At 37.0% G+C, this 22,529-nt stretch overlaps 1 protein-coding gene across 2 annotated transcripts; it reads right to left on the bottom strand.

Annotated features, from left to right (window-relative positions):
• Nucleotides 1–7,383: 7,383 nt before the first annotated feature.
• LOC127977698 (cytochrome P450 1A1-like) lies at nucleotides 7,384–13,124 on the bottom strand. Of its 2 annotated transcripts, none has more exons than XM_052582707.1 (7): nucleotides 12,974–13,124; nucleotides 10,097–10,999; nucleotides 9,526–9,652; nucleotides 9,358–9,447; nucleotides 8,935–9,058; nucleotides 8,721–8,807; nucleotides 7,384–8,467 (listed from the first exon to the last, which is right to left on the bottom strand). In XM_052582707.1, the coding sequence occupies exons 2-7, from the start codon at nucleotides 10,934–10,936 to the stop codon at nucleotides 8,176–8,178; spliced, it is 1,560 nt and encodes a 519-aa protein (XP_052438667.1). In that variant the 5' UTR covers nucleotides 10,937–10,999; nucleotides 12,974–13,124; the 3' UTR covers nucleotides 7,384–8,175. The 2 variants fall into 2 exon arrangements, with proteins under 2 accessions (XP_052438667.1, XP_052438668.1); XM_052582708.1 differs by having other exon boundaries at nucleotides 10,097–11,002; nucleotides 12,974–13,112.
• Nucleotides 13,125–22,529: the final 9,405 nt, after the last annotated feature.

The raw sequence follows: 22,529 nt of genomic DNA, 5'->3' as shown, positions 1-22,529 counted from the left end.
TTTACTGTAAGAGTGTCAAAAATAACTTTCTTATGAATCTTGAGATTTAAACACTCTCCTTCTTGCAAACACAGAGCTTTATATATATATATATATTTATGTTTACGTCCCTCTACTGCACCTGAATTAATCTGCAGTTGTGTCTCACGCTTATCACTTGACTCTTTTTGATTTTGTTGCTGTGCTATCAAACACACAGATCTGTCAGCATGTGTGTGTGTGTGTGTGTGTGTGTGTGTGTGTGTGTGTGTCTGTGTGTGTGTGTCTGTGTTTAAGCAGATCTCTCATCATCGGCCCTGCTGTGTTCTTCATGTGTCACGTATGTGAGATGCGTATATTACAGTCAGCACGTACTGTACTGTGTGTGAGTGTGTGTGTGTGTGTGTGGTTGGGTGTGTGTGTTTTTGTGCGTGAGTGTGTGCATCAGCTCAAATAGTAACACCAGGGTCACGGGTTCGATTCCCAGAAAAAGCATGAATGCAATGTGAAAGGTATTAATTGCATAAAATATAAGTCAAGCTTCTTTTTGTCGAACTGCACTGCAGCTACTTCATCCAGAAACACTAATTAATAAGTATTCATTCAAAATATTAAATCATAAAATACAAAAAATATATATTTATAAAAATCATGTGTGAATAGGAATTTTATTTGTTTTACACTACCAAAAGTTTAGGAGTGCCAAGATTTTTAAATGTTTTGAAAAAGGTTTCTTCTGCTCAGAGAGGCTACATTTATTTAACCAAAAATACAGTAAAAATGTAAAATATAATTACTATTTAAAACATCTGTTTTCTGTGTGAATCTGTGTTAAAGTGTAATGTATTTCTGTGATGCTCCGCTGTATTTTCAGCATCATTCCTCCAGTCTTCAGTGTCACATGATCTTCAGAAATCAGAATAATATGATGATTTACTGCTCAAGAAACATTTCTGATTATTATCAATGTTGAACACAGTTGTTGTGCTGCTCAATATTTTTTAGGAAACTGTAATGCATTTTATTTTCCAGGATTCACGGATGAATAGAAAGTTCAAAACAACAGCATTTATTTGTAAAAGAAATCTTTGTGACATTATTAATGTCTTTACTGGCACTTTTGATCGATGTAATGCACGCTTGCGGAAGGCTGCCGGTTTAAGGGTTAAGCTGGCGGCCATCTTGGGTGTGGCGCTCTTGTTTCTCTAGGTTTTTTAGGCACGTATTTATCAGCCCATCTTGACACGCCATGCTCAGGTGAAAGGAGAAATGGCACGGCTGCACGATTTTCGGAGGTAAATTTCTCTGCTTGCTTATCTCTGGGATATTTTTAGAGCTAAAAAACGGCGTTCCTATTTAGTGCTGGAAGCGGATGTGTAGAGGACGATGGACCGATCAAACCCCGCTCTGAAGAATCAACACATAGTCCCAGTGCCAAGACAACTGAGATGAACCCTAGTGAGCTCCCTACAAAGACAGCAACTCAAGACGACACAGGCAGAATTAGGGGCCATTCACACACACAACATTCATATCTGTGGGACTGAACGATGCAGGGCCTTGAAAATGAAGACTCCAAAAGAAACGTTTATTAAAAACTAGAATCTAAAACCATATTGCAATATCTTTAATACTTCTTGAGTTACAGGCATGCAAACTTTGGGAAAAGTATACATATGGCACTCAGACAGGTGTTTAATACAGTTGTTCTGACAGAAGGAAACAAGATATAGTTCTAGTTTAAACATTAGCCTACTTGTTCTTTAGACATTGCTCTTTAAAAGAAAATAAGTTTCATATTTGTGACCCACATTTGGGTTTTGACCACTCAAGATGTGTAGAATTTAACGATTTACTCCTGGAGCCATATTAAAACTACAATATCTCTGGAACTGGACCATATAGAGCCTTACCATTAAAGATGCCAAAAGACACGTTTGTTAAGACCCAATATCTAAAATGACATGAAGATATCTTTAATACTTCTTAAATTACAGACTTGCAAACTTTGGAGAAAAAAAATGTAAAAGGTGCTCTCTTTCCCCATTTTTGAAAGATCACCATTGATGCATACTGCAACAAAGATTGCTAAAGTCAACAGATTTAACTAACAGACCTACCAATCTCATAGACAGTAAAAGAAATGGACACAGCGACCCCATTGGAACTCAATTGAGACAAGTGAAGCCCATTTTTTTGTGTTTTTTAGCACTTCCGTTTCTGACGCGCAGACTCAAACGAAGCGTGATGACGTCAGCAACCTGTCTGACAGATGTAAATCTTCTAGTAGCTGTGCGTGCAAACTGCCATCGTTAATCTTGCAGAGACGGCGAGCTTGAGCGGGGAGTTCTTTGTCATGAGTGAGCAGGAGTAAGTATTCTGATTAATTATTTTGTATAGTATTTTAAAATGTAACGCCAGTACGCCATATTAAGTTAATTGCCTGCGAGCTTCTCCTCCTGTCTGTACGGTAATGCGACAGAGAGCCGAGTGGTTATGACGCAATCGTTAGCCTATTTTTTACAAAAACTGTTTATACGGGGCCATAATGTAACATAGAAGGTAATGGAGCCCTTTATACATTGTTGTGTATCTTTAGAAATAAATAATGGACAAACAGAGTCTTTAAACACCTCAGATGTAAAGTTATTCGCGGTCAAAGTGAGCCAAAATGAATGGAGTCAATGGGAATGCTAACGCAAGTGAAGTTCTGCTACAAGATGGCGGCCGACTTCAACGTCATTTTAACCCCTTGTAATCTGGCTCTGAATCTCAGGTGAAAAATTGCCATTTTGACCCCCTCTACAAAACAGTGGATTACTCAGTAAATATTCATCCATGATATTTAATATTTTGGCTTTCATCACTATACATGTTTATCTTTCTAAACAAAAAAAAAAAAAAAAAAAAAAAAATAGCAAAATCAAAAATAAGTTCTTAGACTTTTACAGTAAACGTGATGGGTTTACAGAGAATTTTGAAAACAGATCTTGCGTCATGCATCAACAAATCAATCCTGTGATCCTGAGCATCATCAGCCTGTGCTTTGTCTGAGTCTGATGACAGCAGATTCAATCCTGAAGGAGGTTACTGACCAGCATCCCTTACACAGTCACAGTCGTACACTTCTGTCCCAATGCGTGCTCAAACAAAGCAAAAACTACAAACAACTGGAAAAACCTGCTGTTCTGCCCCATCCCAGCTGAGCTGTCACGCTACAGACTCTCGCACGCCAGCGGTCCGCTCTCACGCCACACTCCAGGCGCGCGCTCATTAACCAATTAACCAATTAACACGACTGATCTGATGCTCGGTTTCCGGAAGTGCATCTCCAGCCGTCTAGATTAGATCTTCACCTCAGTTATTAGAGCCAACTAAAAATAAAACCATTAAAAAGAGATATTTCTGTTACTTGAAATAAAATAAATATTAACTGAATTAATATTAATGTATTAAATAAATATAATATATATGCAATGATTATAATTAATAAAATGTAAATATGCATAGTCTTACATATATAATATGTACACACAGCACACACATAAACTATTTCATAAAAAAACATATGTAAATATATTGCCAAGACAACATTTAAAAATAGTTTTTTGTCTAAATTGATATCCTAAAACAACTGAAATAAAGGAAACTGAAATAAAATGTATATATTTTAGATATATATAATTAGATGTATTTATAATAATACAATAACAAATAAAATAAAAACAAAATGACTAAAACTTTTAAAACTAACATGGATAATATAAAATTAATGTTATTAATGGTGTTTCTCAACAGATGCTCATGATTTTCAGTAAAACATGACTGCAAAACAATTACTTGTTATTTAAATCACCTTTTGCGTTTCTCATTAGATGATTGCGTTTTTAAGTGATTCTCTGGTGTATTAAAGTAAAATATAACTGTAACACAATGATTGAAATCACTTCAGTTTGAAGGAAGCACATAAGCTGTGACGGTGCATGAATCAGATTTCATTGTTTTTGAGAGGTTACAGTACTGAGACCGGGGATTTCTCCATCTGGTTGCTTTTTCTTTTGATTCTGGAGTGAAATGTGAACCGGACGTGTTCTTGGCAGGTTTCGGAGAGATGCATGCTCTTACCAGAAGTCCAGTGATTCACTGATACTGTTACGCGAGAACAGCTCGGGTTTCATGCCGTGCAGCTCAGATCGAAAGCTGGAAGTTCCCCGGAGTCTCCTCGCAGAGGAAAGCTATCAATAAATCAATCTGAGAGTCCTTATACGTTCCTGCTGACGTCTCATCCTTCCAGAAAACATCCCACATGAGGCATTACAAGGCAAATCCCAAACTTTGCATGACACTTTAATAATAAATATAACATTGATGTTAAGAACTGAACTATATGAACTTTTTGCACTGCATGCAACATTTAATGCCATGACTTGTGTAAGACATTTTAGGCCTTAATTTGTGAAAATATGAATTAAGACTCTGTAATGCATCACCAGGCAGATGCTTTCATCCATGCACGAGCTACGGAACATGACATCATTTCTGCATCATTTCATCATTTATGTAAACATGCAAACACACAACTGACACATTTACAACCCTAAAATCAGTTTACAGTAAATCACGGCAGAGTTCCTCATCGATACCCGAGGAGCTGCTAGAGGACATCTGTTGAAACACAGTCAGGTTCTCACACTCCAGAGATTGACAGACGGTCGGAAAAAAGTGTCAGCTAATAACCACGCCCACGTAACAGCGACCAATCAAGAAGAGGAAGGAAGCGGCAGGGATATTAGGGCAAGGGCAAACAAACACCTGAAGTAAACCTCCAGCTTTTGAAAGAGAGAGAGCAATGTGCAAAACAATAACTAATAGCCTATAAATATCCACAAAATTACTAACATGAAGAAACAGTACAATAAAAACATTACCACATTTTTAACTAGAGTTTATGGAAAATATGAATTAAAACTACATTATTATCTTAATAATATTAAAACAACACTGAACTTGAATAATTATTGATTATTTCAATGGGTTACTAATGACACATCATCTGGATATTTTAATTGTTGAACAAAATTGGGGATTGAACAGGTTAAGGAGGAAGATAGTGTGTAATAATGCAAACGCACCACAGTAAACACTCAGTTAAATTCAGCACAGATTCAGAGTCATTCTGCCGCTCAGGAAACGTTCCTGGAAAAGCCTCGGACTTAAAAAAGCTCTTGCTCTGAAGGCAGTAAACAATGTTGTAAAGTGTAATTCTGTTCCATGCCAAAGGTCACCTGACCCAGATAAACACAGTCCGTTCAAAAGTCCACTGGCTTGTAAATGAACATCGGTGGCTTTAATCGTCCTCACTCATTAATCACTGCAGTGTCTATAATCACAACTCAAAGATTTCACCACAGATGATAGTAACGGTGGATCACGTGACCTCTGGATGCCTCTTACACAAACATCTCAACCCACACTAGATTATATTTCTGCTCTTTAACAGGAATATCTGGATCCTAAATGAACACACAGCTCATTTGAAGTGGTGTTGGATTGCATCTCGTGTGATCGAGGGAGAGTGTGTGAAATCGTGACTACATGCATCATGCACGGTGTGTTACTATCATGTCCTTGTTCTGTTTTCTTTTTTTTTACCTGCACGTAGACAGCAGAAAGCTTTGATTTAGTAGAAGTGATTGCAGGCTCAGTGAGAGACATTAGAGTTGGATCTTTTCCAGCTATTACTCCTAATGAACACCCTAATAAACTATATGCTGTAAAGTAGAAATGAAAAACATACTGTTCGTAAAAAAAAATAAGTTGCTAAAAATAATATTTTTTACTTTCATAAGGTCATTGAAATGCATTTCATTGCATGTTGGCAATGCATTTAAAATCTACACTTATAGAACCATAGATATCAGGAAGAAATTCTGAATTAACAGAATAGAATAGAGAATAGAATAGAGAATAGAATAGAACAGGGCAGGATAAAATAGAATAAAATAAATTTTACATAGAATATAACAGAACATAAGATATTAGAATAGAATAGAATAGAACATAATAGAATAGAAAATAATGGGATATATCAGAATAGAATAGAAAAGAACAGAACAGGATAATATAATAGAACAGGAGATATTGACATAAAATAGAAGATATCATATGATATTAGAGTAGAATATAACAAAACAAAACAGGAAATAACAGGAATTAAGATTCAGAAACTGAATAGAATAGGATATATCAGAAATTAAAATAGCACAGAGGATATTAGAACAGACTAGAAGAGAATAGAACAGGATATATCAAAATAAAATAGAATAGAACAGAATATATTTAAATAGAACAGAACAGTATATATTGGAATAAAATATAAGAAAATAATATATTAAAATAGAATATAAGAATAGAATAAAATAGAATAGAATATATTAGAATAGAACAGGATATGTCCAAATTAAATGGAAAAAACAGAACAATATATTAGAATAGAACAGATTCAACTTGAACAGAATAGGATCTATCAGAAATAACATAGAATAGAAGATATTAGAACAGATTAGAATAGAATAGAACAGGATATATAAAAATAAAATAGAATTGAACAGAATATATTTGAATAGAATAGATCAGAATATATTAGAATAGAATATAAGAACAGAATAAAATAGACTGGAATAGAATTGAACAGAACAGGATCAAATAGATTGCAACAGAATAAAAAAGTATAAAACCAAACTGAATGAACAGAATAGAATAGAACAGGGTATAACAGATAAAGAATAAAGTTGAACAGAACAGAACAAAATAGAATCGAACAGAATGTAAGATATGAAAATATGAAAACTGTTTTAGCTGCAATCTTTAACATGAAAATAGAGTGAGGTATCATCTGCATAGAAAATGATAAGATACGTTGTGTCTCTAATTAATATGACCCAGAAGAATCATATATAATGCAAAAATAAAAGGACCTAATATAGAACCCTGTGGAACACCGTGAGAGATTGTAGCACAAGATGAGAAACATTCCCCTACATTAACAGAAAAAGTTCTTCAGGGAAAAAAAGGGTTCACAAATCGTTATTAAAATTGTCTCATCTAAACACTTTTAACTCGTTTTAAGATATATAACCAATGGTTATATAATATTTGATTGTTTGTTCCATAAACCATATATTTTATAAATCCATGGTTTCATTTGTAGTACTTTTGAAAATCATGTATGCAGTGTTCATAAATATGGCTGTTATTATGTACTATGGTATAATCATTTTATTCCATAACTTATGCCACAGTACACCAATAAATCAATAAGTGATTAACAGAAAAGTCTTGCTTTTAACTCTACATATTTAATTATGTGCATCATCTTTAAATAGAGGCAAACAGACAGACGCATTCAAAATTAAAGTTTTATTATTCATTTAGAAAATCATAAATAGGCTATGCAAAAACAATGTTTATATGGGACAACATTTACATGAATAGTACTTCAGAACATTAAATTCCTTCATTATACAAAACAGTAAGCACCTGCCACAAAGAGTATCAGGTCATAGAGACAATTAAACAACTAAAACATAATTCAGGGACGTAAATTTGATTTAGAATGATATTGAATGTCCAGAAGCACCTTGATAAATATAAAAAGGTATATATACAAATCTTCAACAGTCTGTACAAACGTAAGATCAGGCACATGAAAAATGTGCATAGTAAAAGAGGATCACATTTTGGGATTGTAATCGAGCAGAAAATGGCTTCAGTGTATGTAGTCCAGCAGATCTGAGGAACCTGCATTAAGCTTATGACAACAGAAGGCATTCGTTTGACAGACACATGCGCTGCGACAGGCACTCGGTGTTATCTGTGCACTATATTTGGAAGCACAAATATGTTATCAGCATCAGCATTCGAGTTTTGAAAGGACAAACCCATGCATACGTGCACATGCATATGAAAACACAGATGTATGTACATGATAAAGGTGATAAAGCCATATGCACACTCTGGGTTATCCAGCATGTTTGAAATAACTGCAGTAAAATGCACCGGATGCTTTCACCTGCATCGCAGTCAAGCATCTTTTAAATATTTGGCATTGCGAGCCGACGGCGAGGTTTGTGCCAAACCGGAATCACAAATGAAGGCGCTACGGATCTCAACTCAAACAACAACGTTGTTTTTGTTTCAGAAGCCGGGTTGTGGCGTGACACGGAGCATACAGGGCTTGTGTTTCATGGCCAGCCCGTACTCTGGCGTCAAATCCAGCATTTCTCCCGGCATCCCGCTGAACTTTAACCTCTGGAGAAGGATGGCCAGGAACAGGAAGACCTCGGCACGTCCGATGGACTCTCCAATGCAGCGCCGCTTCCCAAGCCCAAAAATCAACACCTTCTCTCCTTCAATCTTATTCAGTTCTGTACCGTCTGCAGTGAGGAATCGGTCGGGGTTGAAGCTCGAAGGATCCTTCCACAGTTCTCTGCAAGAAGAAACAGACAGTTCAGCTTCGTTCAAGAGCGCATTGCACCATTTAAGTCCAGTGTTGGGGGTAATGCGAGTTACATAATCAGATTACTTTTTTCTAAGTAACTAGTAAAGTAACGTAACGCATTCCTTTTCATAAAAAGTAACTAAGTAACAGAACTTCTTTAGGGAGTAATGCAATATTGTGATACATTAATTTAAAAAAGTAACTTTCCCCAACATTGTTTAGGTCATTGTGAGAAACTTACGGGTCATGGTTGACTTGCCACTGGTTTACAAACACACAGGTGTCTTTGGGAATGAAATATCCGTTGAGCGACGTGTCTTTAGACGTACTGAAAGAGAAAAACACAAGCAGTCATTGGTGTGGCCAACAGCGCAGCGTTGTTTACATGCGTCCCTCTTCAGTAACTCAATTCACATATGGTTTTATTTCATGCTAGGATGCTGTTCTCAACTCACCAGTGAGGAATGGTGAAAGGAACGAAGGATGAATGACGGAAGATCTCCAGAACGAAGGCCTCGAGAAGCGGCAAGTCCGTTCTGTCTGACAAACGTGGCGTACGGTCCAGTCCGATCTTTTCCTCTACAAAGATTTTAACAACATTTATGAAAAAAAAAACTTTTTGTTAATATATATTCTATGGATATTAAAGGTTCTTCACGGAACCTTCAATGCCAGTAAAGGAGCTTTGGTTCTTTATAGATTAAAAGGGTTCTTAATAGTGGAAAAAAGTTCTTTAGATTTCTAAAATGTTCTTCACTGAAAGGTTCTTTGAGGAACCAACAATTGTACTTCTTTGGCATCGCTGCGAAACCCCCTTACGGAAACCTTATTTTTAAGACTGCATCTAGACAGAAAGACATAAAGAGAGAGAAACTCACTCAGCTCTCTTTGCAGTCGCTCCTGGATCTCAGGGTAGGCCACTAGATAGACGACACCCCAAGACAGAGCCGTACTGATCGTGTCGAAACCTGTCAATGAGCACAGACGCGCTTTAATATCACACAGAGATCAGAGATCGAAAATTATTCAGATTTCCCAGCGCTCACCAGCTCCGAAGAGGTCATTGACGATTCCGACGATCTTCTCATCGGACACTTGGATGTTTGAGTTCTCGTCCAGTTTCCGGTCTTCGCAGTGGTTGATGAGCGAATCGGTGATGTCTCGGATGTTATCCTGAAGAAAAATACCACATTTATATGACCTTGGACCACAAAACCAGTCATCAGTGTCACAGATGTATTTATAGAAATAGACAACAATACATTGTATGGGTCACAATTATACATTTCTCTTTTATGCCAAAAATCATTAGGATATTAAGTAAAGATCATGTTCCATTAAGATATTTAGTAAACCTCCTACCGTAAATATATCAAAATTTAATGTTTGATTAGTAATATGCATTGCTAAGAACTTCATCTTTTTTTTGCTCCCTCAGATTCCAGATTTTCAAATAGTTGTGTCTCAGACAAATATTGTCCTCCGAACAAAGCTTATTTATTTAGCTTTCTTAATTTCAAATCTCACTTTTTGTTTACCCTTGTTTTGTGGTCTAGAGTCACATTTGAAAAGCATAAAAGAGAAAGTGATGTGATGATCAAGTCTGAGAGCTCGCACCTTGTTGAAGTTGTTGTAATGGTCATTGACGATCTTCTTCACCAACTTGCTGAAGCGAGCGTTGAGGTCCACAAACTTTTTCATTGACGTGCTGGGCAGGATACGCAAGAAAGGGATGAAGTCCGCAGGATTGCCGTTTCCCACGACCTTCCCGAACTCGTTGCTTATGTTGACCAAGACCACCAGCTCGTCGTCGTCGTGGCTGTAGCGCCGGCCGAAGCAGATCCCGCAGATCACGTTGGCCACAGACACCACGATGTGCCGGAAGGGATCGAAACTCCCGTCGGCCTTCATGACGCTGTGAAGCCTTTCAGTCAGATAGAGACCTTCCTTGCTGATGTGCTCCTCAAGGGCACATGAATACTCTGAGCTTTCGCCTTGCACCGTGGAAAATGTGCGCAGGGCGCTGAGGGCCAGCTTGCGACGGGCGCGCCAGACACCCACCTGATCCGTACTAAAGGCCAGGCTCTTTCCGTTGCTAATGAACTTGCTGCTGTGGAGATCCGGACGTCCGGCGAACTCCTCGCCCTGTTTGAGGAGAGCTTGACGGATCACGTCGTTTCCGCTGAGTACTACAACGGGACGCATCCCGATCTGGATCTGGAAGACAGGGCCGTAGCACTTACTCATGGCGGTCAGGCTCAGATGTGGGTTGTTTCCCACTTCCAGAACATTTCCGATGATGGGAAGAGGCTTCGGTCCCGGCAGCTTCTGGAGCCCTTCTGGGATCTTAATATGTGTGAGGCGCATGAGGAGATACACCACACATATCGTGATGATGGCCACGAGGCTCTCAGACACAGAAATCGGGCCCAAAATGGGAAGAACTGTAAGAGGCATGGTTATCTTCCTTTGCTCTGTTTCCCTTAATAATCTTTGCTCCTCAGACACTGAACAGGTTACCTGCTTAAAACAAAAGAGAAATCAATGAGAGTGACTGTTAACTTTGGATGGCAAGAGAATAGCATAGTAACGTGTCTTGCATGCATGAGTTTTTTAGTGCATGCATGCAACTAACAGATCTGTTTGTGCAGTTTAACCAGTGCATGCTGTTTGGTTATTTGCATTTTGTTAATGCATTAATGATAACGTGGAGTGATTTGTCTCAAGGTCAGAGCACATATCTGAGACAGACACACACACACACATTTTCATTTATCCAATCCAATCCACTTTATTTATATCGCACATTTTAAACAAACAGCAAAGTTACCAAAGTGCTTTACAGAGATAAAAATCTAACACAAAAACACACAACATAAATAAAATAGCATCAACAGTGGCAGCGACGAAGAAGACCACGACAGCTCTTATGGTGAGTCAAAACCCAGGGAATAAAAATGTGTTTTTAAACGATATTCAAAAAATGTGGAGGCTGGGCGCAACTTTAATATTGAGTGGTAAATCATTCCACAATTTGGCAGCAACTGCTGAAAAAGAGCGGTTGCCTCTGGTCTTCAGCCTGGTCCTGGGCACATTCAGCCGCAGCTGATCACCAGACCTCAGTGACCTTTGTGTGTACATTTGCAGGAGCTCTGAGATGTACTGAGGTGTAACCCATTTAGGGACTTAAAAACAAACATTAAAATCTTAAAATGTATTCTAAAATATACAGGTAGCCAGTGGAGCGAGGCCAAAATAGGAGGTATGTGTTCTTGTTTCCGGGTTCCTGTTAACAGACGAGCAGCTGAATTTTGGACCAACTGTAGGCGTGAACGGGAAATTTGGTTCACACCAATGTAAAGTGCATTACAGTAGTCCAGACGGGTCGAAATAAAAGCATAAATCACTTGCTCAAAAATATTAAAAGATAAAACAGGTTTAATTTTGGATAAAAGCCCCAATTGTTAAAAGCAGGATCTAACCACCCTGTTTATCTGCTTGTCAAGCTTAAATTCACTGTCCATTTTAATGCCTGTTTGTCACTACTGGCTTTACATATTGCTGCAAGGACCCAAGGTTTACGGATGTAGAGTCACAATCCCTGCTGGGACAAAACACTATGATCTCAGTTTTTTCTTCATTTAAATAAAAAAAATTAAAAGACATCCAGGTTTTAATATCCTTGAGACATTCAAGTAACAGTAAGAGTCAGAGAACCGTTTGCATCCCTTCTCAGTGGTAAATAGATTTGCGAGTCATCCGCATAAAAATTGTAAGAAATACCATGTCTTTTAAAAATATTTCCAAGAGGGAGAAGGTACAAAGAAAACAGTAGTGGTCCAAGAACTGAACCTTGAGGGACTCCACAAAGAAGGGGGGCGATAGATGATGTAGAGTCACCAAGTTTTACAGAAAAAGATCGGTCAGATAAATATGATCTGAACCACTGCAGGGCAGTATTTACTGTATTTGTCCTATAATACACTCACGCAACTTAAAACTTTATATATTGATCTTAAAGCTTCAGTCAAATATATGCATGTGTGTGTGTGTGTGTGTGTGTGTGTGTGTGTGTGTGTGTGTGTGTGTGTGTGTGTGTGTGTGTGTGTGTGTGTGTGTGTGTGTGTGTGAAAATAAAATATCCACTGCCATTGAAATGAAATTACTGAACCTACACATAGGAACCGGATAAAAATGCTTATTTTAGAAGAAAATTTCTGGTGGCTCTTGGAGACTTTTTTTCATTTGAACTCTTCATATATATATATATATATATCATGCATGCATGTCTATATATACATTTTCTTAATATATATATATATATATATATATATATAGACCTAAAAGCTTATGCACATCAGTCAGTGAACAATTGAAAAAAAAAGTGAGAAGAAAGTTATTTTTTTGTATTTTTATGTAAAAAAGGATTTAAACAAATAATTAAAAAAAAAATCAAATACTGTCTAAAGAAAGCAGCATTGTCATCAGACTTACCCAGAATGATCGGGCGAATATTTCTCCTCTTCTCAGCTGAATCTGTCTATCCAGAATCAATTATCTCCAGAGGAGTGCTGCAGTGTTCCAGCGGGGAAAACTTTTATAGAGAAGAGCTCGTCGCGATTGGTTGCTGTTCACGTGACGTCACGAGGAGCCGTAGGCTTTGTGAATGGGAGAGAATCAGAGAAAGGAGTGTGATGTTATTACAGTGTGATCGATCCCTCGTCGCAACATTAACGGAGAAAAAAGATATATATAATGAAAGAACCAACAGAACCTTTAAACAAACTTACAACATTTTTACTATATTTTAATTAAACTAGATGCATTATTTATTAATACAGATAGGTTAAATAATAATAATAATAAATGTATGTATTAAAAGTCCTAAATAAATAAATGTGAAACGTCAGAAGACCCTTGAAATATATGAAAAGGAATGAGTTAAACTTTTTCCATGTATTCGACCTATGTTTTAAGGATAATATTTAACAACATTTTTTAGAAAAATACGAATCAATGCATAGACTGAGAAATAAATGCGCAATGCGTATTATAGATTAGATTCACAACTCATTGAAAATATATAGCTACAGCTGCGCACAGCAACGGGTTTAATTAAAATATGTCAGTGTAGAAAGAAAGAAAGAAAGAAAGAAAGACTTAAACATGCTTCTTAATGTTTATCTAACAAAAACGTTTTAACAGACAGAAGTCAGTGTCATAAATCTCTTTGGCAATTTCAACAATTATCATAAATAAACATCATAAATGTTTGTTGCGACACATAATTGCCTGCATATATTTGCCGAAGAGTAAATCGGCGTAAGAAAGAGTTTGTCGTGTCATGTTCGCCTGGCACGCGCTCGAACTCATTAAGCAACAGGTAGAGCATCGCGTGCAAAGGTGTGTGTGTATATTCGTGTGCGTGTGTTTCTCAGCCCTGCTGCAGATTCCTGCACACATTTTTAGTACATCTCATTCAGTGTGTCAACAGGAAAAGCCGCCAGAATGGAGTTAAACCAATGCAATGCGTGTCAGCAAAGCGCTGTCTCTGAAATGCATGAAACCCGAACTGCGCTGATTTCTTTGTTCTGCGGTATAGTTTCTCTTGTAAGAATCTCGGTCACCTCCGACTGTTATCGTGATTTGAAACACGCTACGATTAACCTAACAAACAGCATCGCGTGCATGCACCTGTGGCGCGCGGGTTAAAGATTGGCCACGTTGCGTGAGAGCGCGCCCGAGGATGCTGGAGGGGCAAACGAGTTCACTGTACCATCGCTCACTTTCAAAGCTGCAAGAACAGATACTGCGTTTACTTTTTCTATTGATTCATTTCATGCACGCGCTTGATCTCGGTAGAAACGTATTTGTTTTTGTTGCATTTCGACTTTATGAAGCATCTCGCTGAATGAGAAGGAGATGCTCTGGCCATACCGATCAATCATATTTTTCTTTTCGCTCTTCAGATGATTTATATCATCATATTGGGAGGTCTGGTCTTCTTCAGATGATCAAAGATGAGGAACAGATCCCGGGTCATCAAGAATCCTAATCATGTAGCCTATACATACCGATTAAATAATAATATGTTTGTTATTAATTATTAATTATTATTATTATTTTGGCATCAGTTTCATAAAGAACAGTGGGCCAAAAAAATAAAAATAAAAAAAAAGTTATTTGGATTATTAAAATGTTCTTAACACTATAAGGTTCTAAGGTTCTATAAGGTTTTAGGAACTGTTCAGGTTCTTTGGGGAACCAAAATGTTTTGTTGTTGTTGTTTTTTATGCAACTGCTGCGAAACCCCCAACTTATTTGACATGCAAACAAAATGTGCTCTAAACCTTTAAGTGTCTGGCTAATTAATAAAATATCTGTTTTTATTCCCAAAATATGATAACTAAAAGAAGTGACAAGAATACATGCATACTGCAGTTTTAAATGTTTATTGTTTGCACATAGAATGAGGGCTTCATCCATTGCATGTTCTAAGGTTATTCCCATACATGCATTGAGAAGCTCTCTTTAGTGTATTTCTGCGCGTGAGAGCGTTAGAGCGCCGGTTGGGGCGGGCTCGGTTTTTAGGGACAATCTATCTGCTCGGTCAGTCACGGGAAGACTGTCTCTGTCTTGAGCACGAAGCTGAGGATTTTGAATGAACCGGATCATTGCTCTTTTAAAATCACGCGATCGGTCAGTGTGACGCTCTTAATCCCGCTCCAGAGCCGCGCATTAGACTGTGATCCGGCTCCTCGCGTGTGAGCCGAGACTGTGTGACACACATTCCGCGTGAATCACGGCAACCGGCGCGACCGAGGCCAGTCTGGACGGTGAAATCACACTTACAATGTGTGAATGTCTTCTACTGTAAGGAAATAGTACAACAGATCTAGTGTTAGTGCAACACCTGTGCCTCCTCTGTCAGAACACCTGTGTCAAATTTAGGACAAATAGCCTTTATATATTCACTAAATCACCAACTGATTAAAATACACTGAGCAGAAATGATGCAAATTGAACAAATGCAATTTATGCATTGGAAATCAGACATCTATCTATCATGAGAATCATTTATATATTCTGTATTTAAAGGTTTAATAATTTATTGAAAGCGTTTATGAATAATAATAATGAATAATGCATTATATAACCAAAGTTGAAAATGCATTAAATTATTTGAAGGGGTTTCTTTGTCATTTATTTTAATGCATCATACTTTCTGAATAGATAATTATTATAATGTTTACAATTATTCAACAGATCATATAGTTACTCAATATAAGGTGCATTACAAGGCATAACTGGTGCATTAAAAACACACTTATTGTACATTATATTTAAAGGCTTTAGGTATAGCAGTGTCATTTGGTTTACACTTGTTTCACACAATATATTATAACTAATGCAGATTAAATTGAGTGCAAACTGTGAAGGATCAAAAAGTCAAGCTTAAAGACCAAATGCTGTTTTTTATGCAAATACATTTTTTTGTCTCTACAATGAAGAATCCAAATTAAAACAATCAATCAGTAAAATCAAAGCCAAAAACATCAATTATTTGGTCCCTTAATTAATAATTTGTGAAATGCTTAAGTTACCATCACTTAAGAACAGAACAGTACACTGAACTCAGAACAGTAACTGGGGAAAAAACACGGCAAAACAGCAAACACATCTGAACACTTAGGCAGTAATGTAGCATGGAGAGTTTGCGTGTGTTTGGAGCCGCTATGTCAGTGTCAAAGGACAAACTAAGAGAACAAGACACATTTGTTTGCCTTCAGCAGTAAAACTTCAAGGAATTTCACAAGATGAAAGAAGTCAAATGAGTTTGAAGCTTCATCACGCAACACTCGAGCACCTGCCCAGCTCACCTTTACTGTGTGTGTGTGTGTGTGTGACATGGGTATGACACAGGTATTACAAGGAGAGGGTGACTTATGAGGACATAACCCATGTCCCCATTTTTCAAAACACTTATAAATCATACAAAATGAGTTTTTTTGAGAAAGAAAAAATGCACAAAGTTTCCTGTGAGGGTTAGGGTTAGGTGTAGGGTTGGTGAAGGGGGATGGAATATACAGTTTCTACATTATAAAAACCATTACACCTATTGCTCAGTGCACACGCGAGGTCTTCAGCCAGACACACCGACTCCTGTCTCGATCATCTGAGAGAGAGAGAGAGAGAGAGAGAGAGAGAGAGAGAGAGACGATTTCACCAGCAAACACAAACAGCTGCACACTTCCTGCGAAGCTCCTGAGAAACTCTGCTCAAGTGCACAGAGGGAAAAAGCTGCTTTTGCACCAAATGATGATTTCATTTAAGATCATTGATAAAGAAAATCTATTTAAATCTATCATAAGCGCCTTAAACTTTTAACAGCACTGTAGCTTTGCGGGAAGGTGTTTTTTAAGCATCTTGGAGACACAGTTCCTCTGGATTGAGTCTGTCTCAGTTAGTTCGGTTTCTTCACGTCACTCCAGGTTTATGAAACCAATGAGTGCAACGAGTGTGCTGAAAGTTGAAATAGTTTTAGGTTTATGCATATATTTTGATGCAGTGGTGATTTGGCAGATATATTAACATGCACTGGGTTGCATGCGTGTGTTTCTGTCTATCAGGAGACCAGAGGAGTGCAGAACTGCTCCAGATTGCGTGCCAGCAGGTCGTATTCTCATACTGTACTTCAAACATGACACTTCAAAACCTCTCGCTCCATTCAGAGCTGTTCCTGCTCACAAGGACACACACATGACACTGACAGGTGGACGGCGCTCGCAGTGAACCCTGCAGGTAAGATCTGGACACACACACACACACACACACACACAGATAGACGCACACACGTTTGTTTTTGTGTAAAGTGTGTTCATCCCATAGGTGTAATGGTTTTTATTCTGTACAAACTGTATATTCTATGTCCCTTCACCAACCCTACCCCGAACCCTAACCCTCACAGGGAACTTTGTGCATTTTTACTTTCTCAAAAAACTCATTCTGTATGATTTATAAGTGTTTTGAAAAATGGGGACATGGGTTATGTCCTCATAAGTCACGCTCTCCTTGTAATACCTGTGTCATACCCATGTCATTATACAGAGTTGTGTCCTGATATGACACAAAAACAAGAACACACACACACACACACACACACACAGAGAGAGATTGACATACATACACACACACACACACACACACACACAGAGATTGACACACACACACACACACACACACGCACACACACACACACACACACACACACACATGCATGCACGCACACAGTTGTTGTTAAAGGAGGAAGTAGTTCTGTAGCCAAACCTTTACCACATCAAAGAAGACTTGTGTTGATATACTGTATAACTTTAATGTGGTTACATGACACTACATAATTTGAATGATCAGATCTTCAAAGATTTTCTTTGAAGACTCCTGTAAACTTTGCCAGTCACCTGAGACAAAAAAGCAGGTGTAAACATGGTCTTAATGCACCTTAATCCAGACTGTATTGTACTGTATTGTGTGTACTGTAGGTTATAATGACTTTCAAGGCTCTAAACAATGAATGTTAGTGTTGTTCAGTAAGTTCTGGACGTGTGCGTGTTGCTTATGTTAAATAACCCTGTTATATAAATTATTTTGTGCTCCTGATTAAATTACCTTTATCTTCAGTGAAGCGTGACAGAGTAAATGATCTCTGCCACACGGGAGGAGGATTTTATAAATCAATAGAGACTGAACCCACAAAGAAAACATGATATATTTGAGCATATCCAGAAACGTTTAGTTTCACTATAAAGATTTCCCACAAAATATTTATTTACATAACATTTCCAGGCCAGGAAATCACAACTATATATTCCTTGATATTTCTGCACTGTTTTATATATATATATATATATATATATATATATATATATATATATATATATATATATATATATATATATATATATATATACACTTGTTTTTGCCCCCATCTTTCATGAGCTGAACTCAAAGACTTTTTCTATGTACACAAAAGGCCTATTTCTCTCAAATATTGTTCACAAATCTGTCTAAATCTGTGTTCGTGAGCACTTCTCTTTTGCTGAGATAATCCATCCTCCTCACAGGTGTGGCAAGATCCGATTAAACAGTATGATTATTGCACAGGTGTGTCTTAGGCTGGCCACAATAAAAGCCCACTCTAAAATGTGCAAAGGAGAAGTGCTCACAAACACAGATTTAGACAGATTTGTGAACAATATTTGAGAGAAATAGGCCTTTTGTGTCAAGTCTTAGATCTTTGTGAGATTTACTAACAATTTCTGAGTAAAAATAAACCTTCGCGTTATTTGAAAGTTTTTTTTTCTTTGTTTCTTACATTTTGATTACATTTATGAAGGTGCTGTAAATTGAATCACTGTATATTCTATTCATATATCAAAATTGTACAATAGCCTACTATAATATTTTTATAGATGTCATTTAGTTTTATTGTAAATGACAAAAAATGTGAATTTCTCTAGATTTACAAATCCTTTTAGGATAACATAAATGCACAACTGCATGAAATGCATCACACTGTGCAAGTCATTTTTGGAAATTTTTTGATGAAGGTCTTGCATATGTGTGTTTAAGTAGATAAAAACAATATAAAGCGCTTTTGAATGTTGTGAGCTGTGATCATGTGTATCTACACAACATGTGTCTTAATAAAAACTCACAACCTCGTTTTCGTCCGCGTTAAATTCAGTATGGTGTCTAGTGTTTATACTAAAGGTCGTTGTAATCATTAGGATATTCAGTAAAATAATGTTCCATGAAGATATTTAGTAAAATCCCTACTGTAAATATATCAAAACTTAATGTTAGATTAGTAATATGCATTGCTAAAAAATTAATTTGAACAATTTTAAAGATGATTTTCTAAATATTTAGATTTTTTTGCTCCCTCAGATTCCAGATTTTTAAATAGTTGTATCTCAGACAAATATTGTCCTCCGAACAAACCAGACATCAATGGAGAGATCATTTATTCAGCTGCAGATGATGTATAAAATCTAAATTTTTAAAAAGTTGACCCTTATGACCCGTGTTCCGCGCGAGCGTGAGAATGAAGCTCAGCGGCAAACATCAAAGCGGAGCGCCTCACGCAAGCGCGACAGTGTATCACCTCGGCGAGCGCGTGAACGCGGGTCTCGGGGGACAACAATAGTTGCGTGCGGAGCCCAGCAGCAGCCATCAATCTGAGCTACTGCTCGTGCTGAGGCAGACAAAACACCGAGAAAACTGCCATGCACTGACGGGAAAGCAGATATGTGACTGCTTGACACGCAACACCATCACACACACACACACCTCCAAACAAGACACATCACACATTACTATTAAACCTAGAAATATTTAAAGAAATAGAAGCTGATTCAAACTTTTTTAAATCAAATATTTATCTATTTAATTATTTTTGTACAGCAAGGCTTTATGTACAAACACACACACATAACAAAAAGAAAATAATTATATAGAATAGAAAAAGAATAGAGAAAACTAGTATTAGAGGCATTAAAAAAAACAAGCAGTAAGAAAATGAATAGAGAGGGTCAAGTCAACAAATAGAATTAGAATAGAGAGTGCTAGAGTTAGAGGGTTAACAAATAAAAAAATATCCCATAGTCTCTTCTTAATGAACTCATATAAAACTGCCTGCTTAATAATTAAACATAAAAATAATGTTTCAAATAGCTGATGAATGAAATAGTAATATTTTAGTATGACTGAAATAATATTGTAGTATTTTATTAATATCTTAATTTATTCTTATGTTCTGTTTTCATTAATAATTTTAGTTTTAGTTAACATTTAAGTAATTTTGTTGTTGTTGTTGATTTGTCTTTTTTTTAAAAAAACATCTATTTAGTTTGATACATTTTTATTTCAGTTTTAGTTTTAGTTCAGCAAAATTAAACTCAATGAAAAAGAGAAATGTTGACTTGCTGACTATCTGAAATAAAATACGGATAATCTGTTTTCCTAATTTATTTTGGTCAAAATGGAAATTGTTTCAAGTTCTATTTTTTATAGGTACATTTTTGGATTTCGTTTTAGTTAACTGTAACAACCATGCAATTATCAATGCTTTAAAGTAAAAACAAATATATATATATATATATATATATATATAAATGTACATTTTTGCATGTGTAGCATAAAAATAAAACAAAATCAGTTGTATTAATGAAAACAGGTCAGGTAAAGTTGACTGGATGGGTCATTGTTCAGCAGTTTTGCAGGGTAGCTGAGTCAAACACACACACACACACACACACACACACTCAGAGCTCGAACCCTGACCGCTGCGTGGGTTAATCATCGCGTGCAGACTGTGTGTGCTCTCGCTGTGCCAGGGGTCAGTCGGGGGGGTGAGGGACGGTGGACGGTCACTCATTTATCAAAACAATCACTGCAGGCACGCTACTGTTGTGTAAATAGCAGAGCTAGCGGAGATTTTACCAGAGAGCTCTTTCAGTCCTTTCAGAAGTCACTGGTTTGAGTTATGTGCTGATCTAATGGGAATATTATTATTAGAGTGAATATCCTTATAGTGCATTTCAGTGCAGACAACGCTGCTGTGCATCTATTGGCTATGCACAAAAATAAATAAATAAATAAACAAATTTCACATTAAAAAATCTAGGTGTAGGGTGATTAGCATGCAAATATTTTTTTAAGGCTATATATATATATATATATATATATATATGTGTGTGTGTGTGTGTGTGTGTGTACGCATATATAAAATGCACACCTTGTTGCATTTCAGAAATGACTGGCCTACAAAAAGTAGCTAAATTTGACATTTTTATAATATATAATCACAGAATATTGAGTTCAATGTTTTTTTTTTTCAACTTTCTGCCAGGTAGCACCGGTTTTGATTGATGGCAGGTCTCACTGATCTCAGTGAATATTGACAAAATTATCCACAAATAATGTTTTTTTACTCATAAATTGAAGTGCATGCGGCCTGATCAGGAGCCTTCGATCAGAGTCAGGTGCAAAAAGAAACACAAAACTTGTGCTGAATGAAATCCAAAATTTGGTGATAAATAAAAGCAATTTTTAAAAGGCTGCCTTTTTATGTGGCTTTAATAAAGGTTATTTCTCAGAACTGGCAGTTCCATAAAGAAGCTTCTTTAACATCCATGAAACGTTTTCTATTGCACAAAAAGGTTCTTTATAATGAGAAAGGTTTCTGCATCACTCTGAAAAAACCTTTTATAACGTTTGTTTTTAAGAGTGTAAAGTGATTTTGTTTAAGAATCCTTCCACATATTAGAGAATGAATATTACACAAGATCATGTGTAAAAATTAATTCCTTCTCCAAGGCACGTGTTATGGCATCGCAGTGTTAGTGGGAGATTCTGGCCCGGTTCCGGGGGTCTGGAAGGACAATGCAGCGGGCATCTCTCAGCGAGAGCCAGTGTTGTTTTTGGCCGGTGCTCAGGTCTCGTCTCCAGAGCCGTGTTGAACCCGACTCAAGCATAACAAACACTGAGACAGGACGTCCGTTTACAGCAGCTACCGAGTGTGTGTGTGTGTGTGTGTGTACATACATGCACACTAATGTCGCCGCTTAGAGGACATGCAAAAAACTGAAGAAATAATCAAAAGTGTGAGGCAAGCTGAAGGTCACAGTACCGAGCTTCAGCAAATCATCATCATAATATTATTGCATGTCCTTATTCTGCTGCATATCTCAGGAAACCCATAAAAGCTGTTAATTTGACTGTTCCGGTCAGGAAATCATATTGTTTACGTGTTTATTGTCTTGCATCATTGATAAACGATGAATGATTGTAATATCTTTTATAGGTTTCCTGCAGGTTTGCACATGCGAGGAGTCAGCTGCATTATTATAATTCCTGCAGGACTGTTACGAGATCATAGCAAAAAGAAATAAGTCAGGATAAATCCTGCGTAAACTGTTTATATCTGTCATGCCAAATGCATGATTTGTCTCTCACGAAGGTCTGCTGCGAGAATGAAAAAGTCAAAGAA

This window comes from Carassius gibelio, chromosome B18, assembly GCF_023724105.1.
Source record: "Carassius gibelio isolate Cgi1373 ecotype wild population from Czech Republic chromosome B18, carGib1.2-hapl.c, whole genome shotgun sequence".
Taxonomy (NCBI): domain Eukaryota; kingdom Metazoa; phylum Chordata; class Actinopteri; order Cypriniformes; family Cyprinidae; genus Carassius; species Carassius gibelio.
Note: the sequence above shows the minus strand (reverse complement) of the source record. Positions and strands in the feature narration are given on the sequence as shown.

Excerpts from the sequence above, each read along its gene's own strand:
- LOC127977698 (XM_052582707.1), bottom strand. The coding sequence starts at position 10,936 with ATGCCTCTTACAGTTCTTCCCATTTTGGGCCCGATTTCTGTGTCTGAG. Across the intron at positions 9,448-9,525 it reads CAATGACCTCTTCGGAGCTG|GTTTCGACACGATCAGTACG; the intron begins GTGAGCGCTGGG and ends GCTCATTGACAG. Across the intron at positions 9,059-9,357 it reads GCGACTGCAAAGAGAGCTGA|AGGAAAAGATCGGACTGGAC; the intron begins GTGAGTTTCTCT and ends AAATCTTTGTAG.